This window comes from Entelurus aequoreus, linkage group LG17 (genome assembly GCF_033978785.1).
Source record: "Entelurus aequoreus isolate RoL-2023_Sb linkage group LG17, RoL_Eaeq_v1.1, whole genome shotgun sequence".
Taxonomy (NCBI): domain Eukaryota; kingdom Metazoa; phylum Chordata; class Actinopteri; order Syngnathiformes; family Syngnathidae; genus Entelurus; species Entelurus aequoreus.
In genome coordinates, this window is record NC_084747.1 from 38,993,881 (window position 1) to 39,014,437 (window position 20,557).

Genomic DNA, 20,557 nt, shown 5'->3' on the forward strand with positions numbered 1-20,557 from the left:
CTGCCCTGGGGTAGACTGACGGAAGCGTGGCTGCCAATTTGCGCCTACGGCCCCTCCGACCACCACCTATCATTCATTCAACATTCATTCACCGGTGTGAGCGGCACCGGGGGCAAGGGTGAAGTGTCCTGCCCAAGGACACAACGGCATGGTAAGAGGCGGGGAGCGAACCTGCAACCCTCAGGTTTCTGACACGGGCGCTCTACCCACTACGCCATGACGCCCCATTTTGTATTATCTATAGCAGGGGTGTCAAAAGTGTGCATTTTTGTAACATTTTCCTTGTTTTATTTGGCAAGTTGAAAGAACATGGCGCCAGTATGCTGGTTTTTTTCCCAATAAAATACTGGAAAGGATATAAATGTAGTTTGTGAAGTGAAGTGTGAAGTGAAGTGAATTATATTTATATAGCGCTTTTCTCTAGTGACTCAAAGCGCTTTACATAGTGAAACCCAATATCTAAGTTACATTTAAACCAGTGTGGGTGGCACTGGGAGCAGGTGGGTAAAGTGTCTTGCCCAAGGACACAATGGCAGTGACTAGGATGGCGGAAGCGGGGATCGAACCTGGAACCCTCAAGTTGCTGGCACGGCCACTCTACCAACCGAGCTATACCGGTTGGTAGAGAAAATCTGTAGAATCAAATTTAAATCTTATTTCAAAGTCTTTTGAATTTATTTTAAAATGTTTGTTCTGGAAATAATGATTTGTCTTTGTTAGAAATATAGCTCGGTCCAATTTGTTATATATTCTAACAAAGTGTAGATTGGATTTTAACCTATTTAAAACATGTCATCAAAATTCTAAAATTAATCTTAATCAGGAAAAATTACTAATGATGTTCCATAAATTCTTTTTTTAAATTTTTCTCTTCTTTTTTTCGGTTGAATTTTGAATTTTAAAGAGTCGAAATTGAAGATAAACTATGTTTCAAAATGTAATTGTCATTTTTTTTCGTGTTTTCTCCTCTTTTAAACCGTTCAATTAAGTGTAAATATCATTAATTATTAATAATAACATAGAGTTAAAGGTAAATTGAGCAAATTGGCTATTTCTGGCAATTTATTGAAGTGTGTATCAAACTGGTAGCCCTTCGCATTAATCACTACCCAAGAAGTAGCTCTTGCTTTCAAAAAGGTTGGTGACCCCTGTTCTAGTCTGAGCCAAGTGAGCCTTCATCTAGCAGACAAACGATACAATTCCATGTTCCGCACACTTCTACACCAGGTTGTTTGCAAAGTTACGGATGACGGTAAAGGCTCCTAGATCAAAGCCGCTGATGTTCAGGAGACCTCTGTCCCCCAAGTCCACCAGGGTTCCTCCACCTGAGGTCAGCCCGCAAATCACCAACTTGGACTGGCACCTTGTTTTTTTTCGGTGCTTCTTTAGCGCGGCCACTGGGTTGGCAGAGAGAGGCGACAAAGCGTTGTTGGTGAGAATGATGAACACATCTGCAGGTCTGCCTTTCTTGGTGGCCCATGTGATAGGAAGAGTGCAATCAGTGCTCTTTACAGAGATTTTTATGAGTTCATCGGTCATTTGTGCGAGGGTCATGTCAGCAGACACGGAGCACGGCTTTAAAGCTCCTTCAGAGTATGCCAGCACACGCGTGCCTTTCTCTGTTCTGGCAAACACCATTGCAATCAGTGCGGCCGCGACTGCAGTGCTGACTGACGTCCCTGGGACCATACTGTTCGGGGACGTACTCACATCAACGGCCACAATGAACCTTTTTCCCACTTGCTCCACATTAAAGAAACTCTTGTAAAAGGCAAAGTCCAGGGCTTTGAGGATGTTGGCGTCGGCTTCCCATTTAGTTTTCCCCTCATAGCCTTGGCCTCGTTTGTAGTTTTCAGAAGCCAATTGGATGCTAAATGGGTGCACCTTTGCCTTTTTTAGCGCTGCCTCGCTGCGGATTCTCTCACACAGCACTTCTGTTTCCGAACTACCAGGCTGAAGCACCTTTTTGAATGTCATTTTCCCCAGGATCTTTAGTACTGAATGGAGAGGCATTTCCTTCAATAACGCTCTCCACACCGATTTGGACTTGAGGTGGTCTGTAAGAAGCTGCTCTCTCTCCAAGTTGTGTTCCTCAATCAAAGTAATGACCTCCGTTTCATCACAACTGTGCCTGGCCTTCTCCACCACTTCCAGATAGGACAGCACCTTGGACACCTCATCCGAGTTGTCTTTGTCGGCGTATGCCACTTGGACATCTTTCCATTCCTTTGTTACATACTGGCAGATCAGGGCAATAGCTTCATCAGCTGGTTTGGTGTGGGAGAGCCGGAGTAAGTCCTGGTGTGACCAACCCTGTCTTTGTTTACATGTGCTGACGGCCGCAGCCAGACTCAGAGCATCCTGCCCGCTGTACCAGTCAGACACGGCTTTCCTGAGGGCGCGTCCCCACATTCCACACTTCATGTCCTCCTTCAGTTCTTTCTTGTACTGGATGAAAGAAAACAGATGGGCGGGCTGCGGGCAAACCTCCTTCAGCGCCTTGAAGGCCGCCTGTCTGGTCTTCAGCTCAGAGTGTTGCGAGCACAACGCCAAGGCAAAGATGCAGGGCTCCAGTCGGACCGCTTGTCCATCCTGAGCAAACCTCTGGATGGTCTCCACCACCTGGACACCTTGGCCCTCCTGGAGCATGGAGAGCATGGATCCCACACGCTCCATGCCCAGACCTGCCTGCTCTCTGGCAGTGTAGGTCATCTGGTCTGAGCCGTAGCAGAGGAAGCGACACAGTCTGGTGTGGTCACTCACCTCCCACTGGCTGCCATCTCCTTGCATTGTGGGACAACCTTATCGCGACTCTTGTCTCTTTTATCCGATTATTAATCGATTAATCGAAGTAATAATCGACAGATTAATCGATTATCAAATTAATCGTTAGTTGCAGGCCTAATCCATTCATACAAAATATTACTTGAATTTTTTTTCAAGTAAAAAAACCCTACTTTTTATGGTGTGGAGGCTTTTATTTTGCCGTGGCGATGCGCCACAATCAATTACATATAAGAGAAACCCTGTACTTGGCACATTATGTTTTGAACCTCTTGTTTAAAATCCACCATAATCTGTTTGACGTTTACCTAATAGTTTTCTTGATTAGAAGAATAGCTATGCTTCAATCAATCTACAATACATTTCCAACAACTGACCAGATTACTACACACATTATTAGATTACTCTGTCTATCCCTCAGCACAGCCAATGAATTCTTTAATTAAAACAAAAAAAAACATCTAAAGCCTTCTAGAGGTATGAAACTTTGTCCAACTTGGTAAACTGATAATTTCCCAACAAATTATTTGCCATTTGGGACCGAGTGGCTCAGATGGTAGAGTAGCTGTCCCAAACTTGTGAGTTCCTGGTACGTATCCAGCTTTCGACATCCAAGTCACTGCCATTGTGTCCTTGGGCAAGACCAGGCCCGGCCCTAAACAATCTGGCGCCCTAGGCAAGATTTTAGGTGGCGCCCCCCCCACATCGGCAGTGAAGTGTATATACTCACAAGAAACCAAATAGCTTTGTCTTTGACCTTTTTTTTTACTTAAAGAAAGCAAATTAACAATCAGAATAGTTAACAAGATAAAAAAAAATATGGATAAATAAATGAATACAAAAAATAAAAAAATTAATATATGAATATATGAAATACAATATTTTTTACATACATAAACAAAAAATAAAACGTTTCAACAAGTTGCATAAAATAAATTAAAAATACAATATAAATAAGGCACTGCACAAAACAAGATATCAAACCAGTATGACTTTAACAACTATATTACAAAAAAAGGGGATCCTACAGAGTTCTCTATTTGTGCTTTTTAATATTGCATTAACTAGAATGACTTACAAATTACTGTACACCAGGGAGTACTGTAATTACCTAACGTTACATTATTATTTTCCATAACAATTTAGCCCCCTCCACAATATTAACCCGACGTTAAAACAGAACTAGCTATTTATTGATTAGCAATTGCCGAATCATGTAACATTAGCTTAATGCTAAAAAGACAGGTTACTATCACATTCTGTAACAGACAAATAATTTCATGTAGGCTAACGTTACCTGCTACCTCTGTCTTTTTCTCGTTTCTCCCCTTCTTTTCTCCACTGGGCACCTGACAGTTTTGGCCGTTTTGACATCTTCTGTTGATTTTTTTTATGTGGTGACGTCCAAAAAGAGTCATGATACGGGAAGGGGGGCGGGGGGGCGTAATGTTGTAACAAATAATTTTTGTATTAAATAGGCTTTACTTTGCATTTTGATTAACGTGGGATTATTTTATGTATTTAGAAATAATAGTACCAACTTTTTTTTTTTTTTTTCCTCCAACATTTGTGGCACTGGCGTGGCGCCCCCTGATGGACGGCGCCCTTAGCATTTGCCTATACGGCCTATGCCACGGGCCGGCCCTGGGCAAGACAATTCCTAGCTCCACCTTGATCCCATTGGTGTAAGTGTAGCTTACCACCACCAGAGGGAATGTACAATAAGTTCCTCAATGTAACCCACTTTATGACACGAGAGAAAAAGTGCTACATAAATATTATTTATTTATTTATTTTGGCTGTCTTTTGTGTTTTAGAGATTGGCTGTGATACCTGTTTGAGGTGGTATCACAGAAACTGTGTCCAGAAACCTCTTCCCAAAAATGAAAAAAGAGAAGAGGAGCAGTTTGTCTGTCAGGCATGCTGAATGCATTTTGAATGGGCTCAAAATTCTAGAGACCCCTTATGTGTATATTACTGTAAATAGTTATGCTATTGTATGTATATTACTGTAAATAGTTACGTTATTATATGTATATTACTGCAAATAGTTGTTATTTTTTGTATATAACTGTAAATAGTTGATATTATATTTATACTACTGTAAATAGTTATGTTATTTTATGTATATTATCAATCAATCAATCAATGTTTATTTATATAGCCCTAAATCACAAGTGTCTCAAAGGGCTGTACAAGCCACAACGACATCCTCAGTACAGAGCCCACATACGGGCAAGGAAAAACTCACCCCAGTGGGACGTCGGTGAATGACTATGAGAAACCTTGGAGAGGACCGCATATGTGGGTAACCCCCCCCCCTCTAGGGGAGACCGAAAGCAACGGATGTCGAGTGGGTCTGACATAACATTGTGAAAGTCCAGTCCAGTCCACAGTGGATCCAACACATCAGCGGGAGTCCAGTCCACAGCGGGGCCAACAGGAAACCATCCCGAGCGGAGACGGGTCAGCAGCGCAGAGATGTCCCCAACCGATGCACAGGCTAGTGGTCCACCCGGGGTCCCGGCTCTGGACAGCCAGCACTTCATCCATGGCCACCGGACCTATGCAACTCCCCCTCGCAAGGGACAGGGGAGAAGAGGAGAGCAGAAAAGCAACGGCAGATCAACTGGTCTAAAAAAGGGGGGGTCTATTTAAAGGCTAGATTATACAAATGAGTTTTAAGATGGGACTTAAATGCTTCTACTGAGGTAGCATCTCTAACTGTTACCGGGAGGGCATTCCAGAGTACTGGAGCCCGAATAGAAAACGCTCTATAGCCCGCAGACTTTTTTTTGGCTCTGGGAATCACTAATAAGCCGGAGTTCTTTGAACGCAGATTTCTTGTCGGGACATATGGTACAATACAATCGGCGAGATAGGCTGGAGCTAAACCGTGTAGTATTTTATACGTAAGTAGTAAAACCTTAAAGTCGCATCTTAAGTGCACAGGAAGCCAGTGCAAGTGAGCCAGTATAGGCGTAATATGATCAAACTTTCTTGTTTTTGTCAAAAGCCTTGCAGCCGCATTTTGTACCAACTGTAATCTTTTAATGCTAGACATAGGGAGGCCCGAAAATAATACGTTACAGTAATCGAGACGAGACGTAACGAACGCATGAATAATGATCTCAGCGTCGCTAGTAGACAAGATGGAACGAATTTTAGCGATATTACGGAGATGAAAGAAGGCCGTTTTAGTAACACTCTTAATGTGTGACTCAAACGAGAGAGTTGGGTCGAAGATAATACCCAGATTCTTTACAGAGTCTCCTTGTTTAATTGTTTGGTTGTCAAATGTTAAGGTGGTATTATTAAATAGATGTTGGTGTCTAGCAGGACCGATAATCAGCATTTCCGTTTTCTTAGCGTTGAGTTGCAAAAAGTTAGCGGACATCCATTGTTTAATTTCATTAAGACACGCCTCCAGCTGACTACAGTCCGGCGTGTTGGTCAGGTTTAGGGGCATGTAGAGTTGAGTGTCATCAGCATAACAGTGAAAGCTAACACCGTACTTGCGTATGATGTCACCCAGCGGCAGCATGTAAATACTAAAGAGTGCAGGGCCAAGAACCAAACCCTGGGGAACTCCGCACGTTACCTTGACATAGTCCGAGGTCACATTGTTATGGGAGACGCACTGCATCCTGTCAGTAAGATAAGAGTTAAACCAAGACAAGGCTAAGTCTGACATACCAATACGTGTTTTGATACGCTCTAATAAAATATTATGATCGACGGTATCGAAAGCGGCGCTAAGATCAAGAAGCAGCAACATAGATGACGCATCAGAATCCATCGTTAGCAATAGATCATTAGTCATTTTTGCGAGGGCTGTCTCCATAGAGTGATTTGCCCTGAAACCAGATTGAAAAGGTTCACAGAGATTGTTAGTCACTAAGTGTTCATTTAGCTGCTGTGCAACAATTTTTTCGAGAATTTTGGAAATAAACGGAAGGTGGGAGACCGGTCGGTAGTTTACCATGAGGTCAGGATCGAGGTTAGGTCTTTTGAGCAGAGGATGAATAACCGCTTTTTTGAATGCTAGGGGAACAGTGCCGGAGGAAAGTGATAAGTTTATAATATTTAACACTGATGGACCTAATAATACAAACAGTTCCTTGATAAGTTTCCCAGGAAGTGGGTCAAGTAAACATGTTGTTTGTTTTATCCCACTTACACGCTGTAATAATTCCTCTAATGTTATTTCATCAAAAATAGAGAGACTATTTTGGAGGGCAGTGTCCGTCGTATATACAGTCGTATTTGTGTTAATAGAACCCAGTTGTAGCTGGGATGCGTTGTCTTTAATCTCCTTTCTAATGAGTTCAATTTTCTTATTAAAGAAATTCATAAAATCATCTGCCGAGGGGGTGGAGCTACTGGGAGGAGTCCCTTGTTGGGTTAGCGATGCTACTGTACTAAACAGAAATTTAGGATCGTTTTTGTTGAGGCGGATGAGATTTGAGTAGTATTTAGCTTTAGCTAAGGTAAGCATGCGTTTATAAGTTATTAAACTATCACTCCATGCTTGATGGAAAACCTCAAGTTTAGTCGCGCGCCATTTGCGTTCCAGTTTTCTACATGATAATTTATGAGCTCTAATTTCTTCTGTAAACCATGGGGTGTGCCTTTTAGGGGCCCTTTTTTGCTTTAGCGGTGCTATACTATCAATAATTTCGCGCAAGGCATCGTCAAAGTTGTTAGTGAGGTTATCAATAGAGCCGACATAATTTGGGAATGGTGCCATTACCGAAGGCAGTAGGTCAGCAAGAGTCATCGTTGTGGCAGCATTAATGTTGCGGCCGCTATAGCAGTTATTATTATTATTAGCTTGTTGACAAAGAGTCAAAACTTCAAATTTTATAAGGTAATGATCGGACATTACTTTAGTATATGGAAGTATCATAACTTTGGAGGTGGTGACACCCCTGACAAGCACTAGATCTATTGTATTACCGTTGCGATGCGTGGGTTCATGTATTATTTGTGTAAGACCACAGCTATCAATTATGGTTTGGAGCGCCACGCACTGAGGGTCCGATGGGGTATTCATATGGATATTAAAGTCCCCCATTATGATTATATTGTCGGCGTGCGTCACTAGATCAGCAACGAACTCTGAGAATTCACTGATAAAGTCCGAATAGGGCCCAGGGGGGCGGTAGATAACAGCCAGGTCGAGAGGTAGCGGTGTGACAGACCTCATAGTAAGCACCTCAAACGATTTATATTTATTGTTTAGGTTAGGGGTAAGGTTGAAATTTTCATTGTATATTAGTGCGACACCCCCTCCCCTTTTAAGAGGACGGGCAACATGCGCATTCGTATAGTTAGGAGGAGATGCCTCATTGAGCGCAAAAAATTTGTCCGGTTTGAGCCAGGTTTCGCTAAGACCAATGACGTTAAGATTGTTGTCTCTAATGACCTCATTAACCAATAACGCCTTTGGAGACAATGATCTTATGTTTAAAAAGCCCATATTATAGGTATTGGGCTGTTTTGGCGAGTTTTTGTTAAGATTATCCGTAGTGGCAATATTAACAATGTTGCGTTTATTATGCGTAGTGCACTTTAAATAGTTTCGACCATATCTAGGAATTGATATGACGGGAATTTTCCGATTGTTTGCTTGGTGCTGCAATAGACTGGACATATCATAATTTGCCACCTCAGTAGAATGCATGTCCACCTCTGACACAGACACAACAGAAAAACATTATGTGAATTGTGTATTATTCTAAGAGAATTGCTATGCGTACATGGATTATCCAGCCTGGCGCTGGCTAGTTCTAGCTTAACTGACTCCTCACCCGGACTAACAGACATTGTAATTGCCTGTGACCGGGCTTGCTCTAGTGTAGTCAGTCAAGTGAGACTTAAATAGTAGTCTATGTTTCTAGACAGGATGATGGCGCCTTCCTGGTTAGGGTGAAGGCCGTCTCTCATCAGCAAGCCTGGTTTGCCCCAGAAAGAGGGCCAGTTATCAATAAACGTTAGTCCCTGCTGCCTACAGTAGCTAGCCAGCCACTTGTTAAGCGAGACTAATCTGCTATATCTCTCATCATTGCCTCTCGCAGGCAGGGGGCCAGAGACAATTACTCGATGCCTGGACATCTTTCTGGCGAGATCACAAGTCCTGGCTATGTTTCTCTTTGTAATCTCTGACTGTCTCATTCTAGTGTCATTGGAGCCAACGTGTACAACTATATTCGCATAATTAGTGGTGCGATTAGCCTGTCGTACGTGTTTACTAGGCCTGTTGCGAGTTAGCTCCCTAAGATTAGCTTCAATGTCAGGTGCTCTGGCCCCGGGGATACACTTTATTGTGGCTGGTTTGCTAAGCTTTATGTTTCGGGTGATGGAGTCCCCTATGACTAAGGTGTGGTGCCCGGTAGACTGGGGTGTAGGACTAGCTAAAGAGCTAAATCTATTATGCGTCTAAACCGGTACACCGTAGCTTGTAGGCCGCTTAGGACTGCTACAAGCTGGGCTAGTTAGCTCGCTACAGCTAACGCTAGCAGATGTGTCCGCAACATCTAAAGTTACGACATTACTCTGCTCTAACTGGCGGACACGGCCCTCTAGCAGAGCCAACCTCTCTGTGAGTATGGTGCAAGACGCGCAGGAAGCCATTACTCACAGTGTTTTCTGTCACCGAGTGAAGTTCCTGCTGTCCTCAGGGAAGTGGTCGCGGTCTGTGGGAGTAACTTCCTACTGACTGGCGCTGCCTTTCTCCGCGCTAGCTTAGCAGCTAGCTAGCTGAGGAAAGGGTGGTGGGACAGAAATCGGGTGATTTGCAAGTTAAATAGTACCACTAAATATGTTTGAGAAGTGATAAAGAAAGCTGTAGAACAATTAAAAGCACACAGATAGAGCGATACTTAGCTTTTTCGCAACAGCGAACAGACGGCGAGCAGTCACGCACGGTGAACCGGAACCGGAATATTACTGTAAATAGTTATGTTATTTCATGTATATTACTGTAAATAGTTCTGTTATTATATGCATGTTACTGTAAATAGTTATGTTATATATGTATGTCACTGTAAATAGTTGTACCATGAATTGATTAACGTGGACCCCGACTTAAACAAGTTGAAAAACTTATTCGGGTGTTACCATTTAGTGGTCAATTGTACGGAATATGTACTGTACTGTGCAATCTACTAATAAAAGTCTCAATCAAAAAAAGTATTTTGACCAATTTGAAAAAGAAAAGCATTACACAAATACAACAAATATGTTTTCTCTGTGCACCATTTGTCTGTCACAGAATGACATCATATTATGACATTCAGTGCAGTTTTCCAGTGTTTATCAGTGATTGTTCTCTTGTTATTTAGAACTTTGGTACAGTAAAAACCTTTTAAACAAATGTTCCGAAATTTGTAGGTATATTCTTGCTATCATTTACATTTTCAGAATGTATAATATTGTTTTTTAGAGAAATGCTTTGACATTTTGTTATTGTTAATATTATCTGGAATCAATTTTTGGCAGCAGCAAAGTGGTCGTTTGGGTATATTTTATCTCTAAAAAGGGTATTTCAACAAGTAAACAGTACAGTAGGTACTTGATTTTGATATATGTAATTCTCATTAGGGTATTCTAGTAAAATATGCAGAGATAAGATGTGTCAGAAAATATTACTTGAAATCAATTTTTGGCAGCAGCAAAGTGGTCGTTTTGGTAGATATTTGCTCTAAAAAGGGTATTTCAACAAGTAAACAGTACAGAAGGTGCTTGATGTTGATATATGTAATGCTCTGCTCATAAGGGTATTCTAGTTAAATATGCGTGTGTAAATATCAACAATTTTTTGACTAGCAATTGCTTGCATTTAATGTCACTTTTACATAAATGAATACATCCAAACACTTATATATGTTTATTATGTGCAGGAATAAATAACAGTTACATTTGTATGTATCTTCCAAACGAGAAAGAGGTTTTATCACATCAACATCGGACAACAACAGTCCTTTAAATCTCATCAATACCACAGAAAAGGCAAACTGTCATTTTGCAGGCACGATGAAGTCTCAACCCAGGTAACACCTAACGTTAACGTAACGTTCCCTTATGGTTCTCTTTTGGTTATGCAAGATGAGAACGTTCTAAGAACGTTCTTAGAACCATCAAAAAAAAAATAAAGTTTTTGATATGTTCTAAGAACGTTCTAAGAACGGTCTTAGAACATATTAAAAAATATGGAAGTTTTTTTATATGTTCTAAGAACGTTCTTAGAACGTTCTTAGAACGTTCTCATCTATATACCAAATATAATTTGCCTGCAATGGAAACAGCAACTGTTAGGCTTTTATAAGTGTTTTTTTCGCAAATTTACTTTTTATACAGTATGTTGTAACGTTTCCCTAACTTTCTGCGAAAGTGTTGTGTTTTGTGAACAATCTGACGCCGGCTGAGTCAAGGCTGCACGCACACTAGGTGGCGGTAATGCACACACAAGGTTGCTTGCCAACCGCCATAAAAATCAGAAGGAGAAGAAGAAGAAGACTACACGCATGCACAATTGAAGCTGCTCCGTGAGACAAAGAAGGACGAAGGCTAACTACTTCCAGAATCCCGATTTTTAAAGCAATTTGGTGCGCCATCCATTTATCACAAGTAAGTATAGAAAGAGTGAAATACGAAGCACGTTTTTGTATAACAATTTCCAACCTACATGATTAATTTCAGACCATTTTACGGTTTTAGCGTTGTGTATAAATGCACGCCATGCGCCGGCGCTAACTAGCATACATTTCTCGTGCAGGTTGGCTGTTATAAAGTTTCCAAACTGACCAAAGACCAACGAATGACTTCTGAAGAAGGGTGGATTTATTTTTAGTTTAGATAAACAATAATTTGCCCCGTCAGTGATATGGTTTGAATGCTGCCTGAACGTTCCGAATTTGGCAGACACGGTGAGGACAATGCTGAGGAAAATTGCCACAAACAAAGTCCTGGAGCAGCTTGGCCTCCGTGGAAAGTCAGGAAAAGTGGCGTTTGAGGACTTGCCCCTTTACAGAATAATAAATAGTAAGTGTTAATAATAGGTTTGCATCTTTGAACATATGTTGCATGTATGCTCACAAGGTCGATCTAGCTGTTATTATTACAGTATTTATTCTAAAGGGAATTCTAAATTGTGCTGGTGATTGCAGAGGCATGCAGGGGTGTTTACAAGCAGATGACCACAGCTGAAGTGGATTGTGAGCTTGGAGAGGTCCTGAAACTGGCCACTTTTCGAAAGGGAGGTTCAAAATTTGAGGTACGGAGAAGAGAAGATATCCCAATTTTGAATTCCATTTTATTGAAGTTCCACTGCATGTCTTTTGAATTTGCAATTATAACTACTTCCAGGAGAAGAGGAGGAATTAAGAGGGAGGACAAGAAAGGAAAAAGAAACAAGCAAAAGAACAGAGTGAGATGAGAGGTAAATGATAAAGTAATTATGCCAATGTTTTAATGTTATAGTTCCGTGTGTGCGATAATAGGGCAACCCATTTTCCATGTTTTTTTTTTTATAGAATAAACACTATGAAGAAGTTTCAACAGAGGGCTTATAAGCGTAGATGGGCTGCCACAACTAGGCATTTGAAGAAGCAATGCCGACAGTCAACTTTAGAATTAGAGAGTGATGATAGCAAGCAAGAGAATGACACGACATCAACTCCAGAAACAGTAACAAAGTACATGGATGCTGTGTGCAGACTAAGAATAACTGACTAACTGTATCAGGATTCATAAATAACTGTTTGATGCAGTATTGAAATGGTAATATTATCTGATTGTTTTCCAGATGGCTCCTTCTTTTGTGGTCGTTGAGTTCCTTGGTGAACGTTCAGTCGCTGTTGTCCCAACCAAATGGACAGAAGATGATGGAAAGGTTATTACTTTTTCTGAAAAGTACTGTGCATAGGCATAATATTGTAGCTTATTATTATTATGTCATTCATCATGATTATTTTATCTTCAGAATACCTTCTGCTATTGGCCAAGGCAAAATCCTACCCACTCCAGAATCCGGAAAGCTGAAGTTCCTGACAAACAATTCTGGGAGAGGCTGCCAATTCGGGTTTTCAGGAAAACATTGACTAGTAAGGGAATATTGTCTAAGTCATATCATGTATATTTTAAACAACATAAGTTAAATTCATCTTGAGTCATCGGCATACTTTGAAATTTTGCAGAAGACTTTGACAAGGCACTTCAATACGAAAAACAAGCTAAAATGTTTTCGAGCCCAGAAGAAGAAGTGTTAACCAAACGGAGCCACATCACCCCTGAACGCTATAGAAACGATGAGGAAAATGTGTTTGATGCTGACGGTATAGTCACTTTTCAAAGACTGTTTACTTACAATACTCAAATACTACTTAGTGGTGCATACATTTTTTTGTCTTCGTTGGTTTAGATCAGGGGTCACCAGCGCGGTGCCCGCGGGCACCAGGTAGCCCGTAAGGACCAGATGAGTAGCCCGCTGGCCTGTTCTAAAAATAGCTCAAATAGCAGCCTCTATTTTTTAAATTTTATTTATTTACTAGCAAGCTGGTCTCGCTTTGCCCAACATTTTTAATTTTAAGAGAGACAAAACTCAAATAGAATTTTAAAAAATCCAAATATTTTAAAGACTTGGTCTTCACTTGTTTAAATAAATTCATAATTTTTTTTACTTTGCTTCTTGTAACTTTCAGAAAGACAATTTTAGAGAAAAAATACAACCTTAAAAATGATTTTAGGATTTTTAAACACATATACCTTTTTACCTTATAAATTCCTTCCTCTTCTTTCCTGTCAATGTAAATCAATGTTCAAGTAAAAAAATTTTTATTATTGTAAAGAATAATAAATACATTTTAATTTAATTCTTAATTTTAGCTTCTGTTTTTTCGACGAAGAATATTTGTGAAATATTTCTTCAAACTTATTATGATTAAAATTTAAAAAATATATTCTGGCAAATCTAGAAAATCTGTAGAATCAAATTTAAATCTTATTTCAACGTTTTTTTAAATTTCTTTAAAAAAAATGTTTTTGGATAATCTAGAAGAAATACTGATTTGTCTAGCTTGGTCCAATTTGTTATATATTCTAACAAGCGTGGCGAAGTTGGTAGAGTGGCAATCGGAGTGTTGCTGGTTACTGGGGTTCAATTCCCACCTTCTACCTTCCTAGTCACGTCCGTTGTGTCCTTGGGCAAGACACTTCACCCTTTGCCTCTGATGGCTGCTGGTTAGCGCCTTGCATGGCAGCTCCCGCCATCAGTGTGTGAATGTGTGTGTGAATGGGTAAATGTGGAAATACTGTCAAAGCGCTTTGAGTACCTTGAAGGTAGAAAAGCGCTATACAAGTATAACCCATTTATCATTATCATTTAACAAAGTGTAGATTGGATTTTAACCTATTTAAAACATGTCATCAAAATTCTAAAATTAATCTTAATCAGGAAAAATTACTAATGATGTTCCATAAATTATTTTTTAAATTTTTTCAAAAAGATTCGAATTAGCTAGTTTTTCTCTTCTTTTTTTCGGTTGAATTTTGAATTTTAAAGAGTCGAAATTGAAGATAAACTATGTTTCAAAATTTAATTGTCATTTTTTTCATGTTTTCTCCTCTTTTAAACCATTCAACTAAGTGTAAATATCATTAATTATTAATAATAACATAGAGTTAAAGGTAAATTGAGCAAATTGGCTATTTCTGGCAATGTATTTAAGTGTGTATCAAACTGGTAACCCTTCGCATTAATCAGTACCCAAGAAGTAGCTCTTGGTTTCAAAAAGGTTGGTGACCCCTGGTTTAGATGAAGAGGAAATTCGGCCAAAAAAGAAGTGCAGAAAAGAGAAAACACAGATCTTCGTCCAGGCACCCCCACTGCCAGAGCTCCCAACCTTTAACTTTCCAATCTCCAGCGAGTACCAGACCACTTTAGCCAGTACCAGCCAATACCAGACCACTCCAAGGCATCCAGGCCGACCTCACAGCCCAGCGAGAAGCAGCACTTCCAGGCTCAGTCCAGACAGGAATGCATCCAGCTCAAGCCAGTACCAGACCGCTCAAGCCAGTACCAGACCGCTCAAGCCAGTACCAGACCACTCCAGCCAGTACGAGTCAGTACCAGACCGCTCCAAGAAGCAGCAGGAATGCCCTTGACAGTGAACGTTAGTTGGCTATTTAACTGTTGATAGGTGGTGTTAAACAGGCTGTTACAACGGGCAGTAATACGAATTACCTCTTTGACTTTTGTTGTATTTGCAGTTTTCCAGTTGAACATGAAAGTTCAAAATATACTTGAGAACCAGGGAGTAGGGCTGAACGATTTCAGGAAAAAATCTGATCACAATTTTTCTGACAGAAATTGCGATTTCGATTTTGACTCACGATTTCTTTTCAAATCAAGCTTCAGTAACAGTAACAGATTTAAAACATGACAAAAAATGATATACCATGAAAACATTAAATGCTATGTAATGCAAGGATGAATACTAAAAGGTAAGAATTGCTTCAAACATGTATTTATTAAGAAACATGCATGTACATTCTCCAAAGTTCTTGACCAACAGCAGTTATTAAAACTAAAGAACTAAAACCAGTACAAAAACCTTAATTATGTTAAGATAAATAAAAAAGTTTAAGTTAAATAAAATACAAAACAATTCCAACACAAAAAGCAATGCTTAATATATAATAAGAAAAACAAAATTCAACAACTTCAATAAAGGAAAAAAAGGATCCTGACCTTATGTAAACAGTCTTATACTCAAGTAGGTAGGTCAGTCTTTTATGGCTCAAGAGAGCTAGCCTATCAACATCTATAGCAGCAATTCAAGTACTTTATTCAACCCTGGAAGAAACCTGAACAATATTTTAAAGTGAAATTGAAAAGTAATGGTAATAAAGAAAATACTATTACAAAAACAAAATGACCCAACCTCTGCCCTTCTGAAAAATATGTCAGACATTAAAATAGGTGGGTCATTCATTTACCGCTTAGCAGCACCCAAATATTGCACATCTATTCTGTTAACAATAGAACATAATATTCCTGAAAACTAGCATTTATCTTTTTTTTTTTTACAAAAACTGACACCACAAGTCAGGGTAAAGTGCAGAACAAACACAATCTAAAAAGTACTTTAACAATAATACTTGCTTCCCTGACATCTCTACATCACTCTTCACAGATTTTTGGTCAAGAAAACTAGCATGTCAACCTTTGATGGTTTAAGACATGAGCGCTGACATGTGACAACATTGCCACTAGCACTAAACAATCTTTCTGATGGTGAACTGGTGGCTGGTATGCACAGAAACTTGCGAGCCAGTTTGTTCAACCATGGAAAGTTAACATTGTGCACTCTCCACCAGGCCAGGGGATTGTCCTCTCCATCAATTGTAGGAGTTATCAGGTAGCTGTTCAGCTCTGCATTAATGGCATCCTCCAACTGCATGGTGGTGGAAGGAGGAGGCACAGACGGTCTGCTCTTGAAGAAGCTGCCCAATGACCGCTTTCCCTTCCCCACAGTAGATGGCTCTGCCTCTGCTGCACCCTGGGGCATGGCCTCTGTAGTGCTGACACGGGCCCTCTTTTCCTGCAAAACACAGAGATGAGAGCTGTCAAAATTTTGCAGGCTGATGTCATTTTGAGCAATTGAGCAACATTAAAAAATGCCAATAAATGTAATAAGACATATCACTTGTATTGATGTGGCATTTTGTATTACTAAACTACACATAGAAACAGGACAAGTCACCTTTCGTGCCACCTGTTCCATTTCGATCCTCACTCTTTCTTTGATGTCTGGGACATTCTCTGCTCTTATGTAGTCAGTTTTGAATCTAGGATCAAGGAACGAAGCAATATCTAGTAGCTCCTGTGTGGCTGGGTCGCTGTATTTATCTTCAATATAGCGAAGAGCTCTTGACTTTATGTCCCTGGTAAGATCTGGGTCGTCTTTGTCTACAGTCAGGATCGATGTCCTCAGGAGATGGAGGACTGGCTTCAGGTAGGACACACTTACATAGGCTTCACCGGACAGGGCATCAGTAAACTCCTGAAGAGGGCCAAGGGCATTGTTTAATGACTCAAGGACATCTGTGTCCTGCCAAGTGGGGACCAGGTGACGTGTCTTCTTGTCTTCAGATAGAACCTGAGACAACGCCTTACTCTGCTCCAACACCCTCCCAATCATCCTCTGTCGTGAGCCCCACCTCGTCGGACACTCTGTAATCAGTGAGTGCTCCGGTATCTTCAATTCTTGCTGTGCCTTTTTCAGTGCGGCCTTCTTTTTCCAGCTATGTGAGAAATGTCCAACCAGCTGCTTGCAGAGTCCTGTTGCCCGTTTAACTCTTACATCATCTTTAACAGCATTTTCTGGACAAGAGGGGAAAAAAGAATATAGAAAACCATATTATAGACAACAGAGGGTAAAGCAATAATCAAAAGCACATAACACATTATTCATCATCTAATATTGATTATAAATCTGTTATTATAATTTTTAATTTGTAAGGGATTTAAAGAAAAACATTAAGAGAAAAACTATACTGAAGGCAACAAGCACCCATCACATTAAATCTGTACCATCATTAGCTACATTCTAGCATGTCTCAAATGTACAAAAATATTCTAAGTAAACAAAAACAAACAACAACAAAAACACAGACATACACACAGAGACACACACACACACACACACACTTACCAATTGCAAGATGTAGCCTGTGGCCAAAACATTGAAGCCTGGTCCACTGATTAAGCTGCACAGCTTTGACGACGTTTGCTCCATTGTCAGTTGTGATGCACGTCTGGTCCTCCTCTTTCAGACCCCAGCTTGCTAGACACTCTCTTAATCCGAGGGCGATATTCTCTCCTGTGTGATCCATGGGAAAGTATGCTGTCTGCAGGCAGCGACTTTTCAACTCAAAGTCGTCATTTATGTAATGCAAGGTCAAGCTAAGATACGGTTCGCTTGTTCTGCTTGACCACATATCGGTAGTTGTGGCGTAATAAAGCACATTTTTCACCTCTCTTTCCACTTTTTCCTTGCACTCGGCGTAAAGCTGTGGGATGGCGACCTGGTTGAAATAGGTGCGGGAGGGAATCTTGTATCTTCTGTCCAGCGTGTGGAGGAGGTTTTGAAATCCCTCTTTGGTAACGGTGTTAACAGACACCATGTCTTTGCCAATGTAGTGTGTTATGGCGGTCGTTATCTCCTTGTGTCTGCGGCTGCTCTTCTCATAAGGAGTTATACTGGCAAACGACGCTGTAATTGTGGTATGTTTGCTACAATGGGCTGAATCGCTCGGGGTTGACTTTTCACCGGACTTTTTGGTCATACATTCGTCGTGTAACTGCCGGTGGTGATTTTTCAAGTGCCGGAATAAATTAGTCGTGTTGCCTTGGGATGTGGCGACTTTGGCCCGACAAGTTTTACAAAGTACCTGTTTCTGATGCACATCTGAAGTTTCGAAACCGAAGTAGTCCCAAATGACAGACGTGCTGCTCTTCTTCTGTATTAAAACTAAATCCTCCTCCACTTCTGACCCGGCGGCAGCAGCCATTTCCTCCAGGACGTTTGTTTCTTCACCAAAGTTGTTAGTGGGCGTGTACGCGGTAGCCTCGTCAATGGCCGCCTCTGATTGGTTAGCGTGACGGCATGCCCTGCTCACAAGTAGTTTACCACTTCTGATTGGTGAGTTTGACAAGGCATGAGAGTAGCACGAGCAGGCTGCATATACACAACAGACATGTCAGCCAGGAGAGCTAAATAACGTTCGTCTAAAACCGAAGCCTTCACGATCTCAAGATTGAGACTTCTGAAATCGCAATTTCGATCTGAAAACGATAAATCGTTCAGCCCTACCAGGGAGAAATTATGCGCATGCTGAGAGGGCTGGCAGCACAGTCTGTGGGGCCAGAATCTGTGGATGTTCAAGATCTCATTGATCAGCCTTTCGAGACTCTTGAGCAGCTGAAGGCCTTCTGTGAACGGCTCGACACTGATCTTCTGCTCAGAAAGCAGCTGGTAATTAGTTTTAATTCCCCACTGCAAAAATATCTTGCTCGGTTATCAAAAAACAATTTCTAATCAAGTACAATATTGTTGTTTATTTGTATAGGTGAAAGCTCTTACTGCTCTTGGTGGGCAGAATTTGGCAGACACGGTGAGGACAATGCTGAGGAAAATTGCCACAAACAAAGTCCTGGAGCAGCTTGGCCTCCGTGGAAAGTCAGGAAAAGTGGCGTTTGAGGACTTGCCCCTTTACAGAATAATAAATAGTAAGTGTTAATAATAGGTTTGCATCTTTGAGCATATGTTGCATGTATGCTCACAAGGTCGATCTAGCTGTTATTATTACAGTATTTATTCTAAAGGGAATTCTAAATTGTGCTGGTGATTGCAGAGGCATGCAGGGGTGTTTACAAGCAGACGACCACAGCTGAAGTGGATTGTGAGCTTGGAGAGGTCCTGAAACTGGCCACTTTTCGAAAGGGAGGTTCAAAATTTGAGGTACGGAGAAGAGAAGATATCCCAATTTTGAATTCCATTTTATTGAAGTTCCACTGCATGTCTTTTGAATTTGCAATTATAACTACTTCCAGGAGAAGAGGAGGAATTAAGAGGGAGGACAAAAAAGGAAAAAGAAACAAGCAAAAGAACAGAGTGAGATGAGAGGTAAATGATAAAGTAATTATGCCAATGTTTTAATTCAATTCAATTAATCTACATTCAAGTGCTGTCTTTGTTGTATTTGTGATAATTATTTACTTCCAGGATTTGGGTTTCCCTGCTTGGGCTGCTGCCCCCGCGACCCGACCTCGGATAAGCGGAAGAAGATGGATGGATGGATTTACTTCCAGGAAGAGAACCAAGAAGGGGCAGGATACACTGACGCGCACGACCAAGACCACTGCATTCCATTCCATTTATAAATGATAAATGGGTTATATGTCAAAGCGCTTTGAGTACCTTGAAGGTAGAAAAGCGCTATACAAGTTTATACTTGTATAGCGCTTTTCTACCTTCAAGGTACTCAAAGCGCAATTGACAGTATTTCCACAATCACCCATTCACACACTGATGGCGGGAGCTGCCATGCAAGGGGCTACCAGCCCCCATCAGGAGCAAGGGTGAAGTGTCTTGCCCAAGGACACAACGGACGTGCCTAGGATGGAAGAAGGTGGGGATTGAACCCCAGTAACCAGCAACCCTCCGATTGCTGGCACGGCCACTCTACCAACTTCGCCACGCCGTCCCCATTTTTGTATTATATCACTAATAAATAATTATTTCTGTTGAAATCACTATCACAAATAAATAATTATGTTGAAATTTCTGTTTGAGTGTTATTCCTGACAATATAGCATAAAAACAGATGTAAATAGCATGTTCCTAAACAGTTCCCTAAACGTTCTAGCCAAACGTTCTTGGCTAACGTTCTGCTAACCAAGCAAGAACTCCACAACCGAACGTTCTTTGAACGTTATAAACGAACGTTCCCAGAACAATGCCACAACGTTCTCCTAACGTTCTCCTAACGTTCACATAACGTTCACATAACGTTCCCTTGTTACCTGGGAAATAATGTCAAACACGTAGCGTTACAATAACCACGAAGATAAAGTGTTTGTTTTATACCTAGTAATCCGCTGTGTAAAGACGAAGCCAAATATTTAGCAACAGCCGCGCGCTCCTGCGACAGGAAATCCATTTTTGGCAGGCATTCACATTTTTGCACAACACCCGGGTTCCAAGAT

At 40.8% G+C, this 20,557-nt stretch overlaps 2 protein-coding genes and 1 long non-coding RNA gene across 3 annotated transcripts; 1 reads left to right on the plus strand and 2 right to left on the minus strand.

Moving 5' to 3' along the window:
* Nucleotides 1-950: 950 nt before the first annotated feature.
* On the minus strand, nucleotides 951-2,807 carry LOC133632017 (RNA-binding protein RO60-like). Its single transcript, XM_062024248.1, has one exon. The coding sequence runs from the start codon at nucleotides 2,788-2,790 to the stop codon at nucleotides 1,219-1,221; it is 1,572 nt and encodes a 523-aa protein (XP_061880232.1). The 5' UTR covers nucleotides 2,791-2,807; the 3' UTR covers nucleotides 951-1,218.
* A 12,529-nt stretch (nucleotides 2,808-15,336) lies between these two features.
* LOC133632890 (E3 SUMO-protein ligase ZBED1-like) lies at nucleotides 15,337-18,645 on the minus strand. The gene is made up of 3 exons (XM_062025693.1): nucleotides 17,502-18,645; nucleotides 16,551-17,170; nucleotides 15,337-16,388 (listed from the first exon to the last, which is right to left on the minus strand). The coding sequence occupies exons 1-3, from the start codon at nucleotides 18,358-18,360 to the stop codon at nucleotides 15,975-15,977; spliced, it is 1,893 nt and encodes a 630-aa protein (XP_061881677.1). The 5' UTR covers nucleotides 18,361-18,645; the 3' UTR covers nucleotides 15,337-15,974.
* Nucleotides 18,646-18,666: 21 nt separating this feature from the next.
* On the plus strand, nucleotides 18,667-20,080 carry LOC133632891 (uncharacterized). Its single transcript, XR_009821724.1, has 5 exons — nucleotides 18,667-18,824; nucleotides 18,919-19,078; nucleotides 19,204-19,310; nucleotides 19,403-19,475; nucleotides 19,575-20,080. It is a non-coding gene; the product is annotated as an uncharacterized LOC133632891 (long non-coding RNA).
* The last annotated feature ends 477 nt before the right edge of the window (nucleotides 20,081-20,557 follow it).

Coding starts and splice junctions, on each gene's coding strand:
- LOC133632017 (XM_062024248.1), bottom strand. CDS start 2,790: ATGCAAGGAGATGGCAGCCAGTGGGAGGTGAGTGACCACACCAGACTG.
- LOC133632890 (XM_062025693.1), bottom strand. CDS start 18,360: ATGGCTGCTGCCGCCGGGTCAGAAGTGGAGGAGGATTTAGTTTTAATA. Junction 17,171..17,501: donor CAGGCTACATCTTGCAATTG/GTAAGTGTGTGT, acceptor CCTCTTGTCCAG/AAAATGCTGTTAAAGATGAT. Junction 16,389..16,550: donor TGGAACAGGTGGCACGAAAG/GTGACTTGTCCT, acceptor TGTGTTTTGCAG/GAAAAGAGGGCCCGTGTCAG.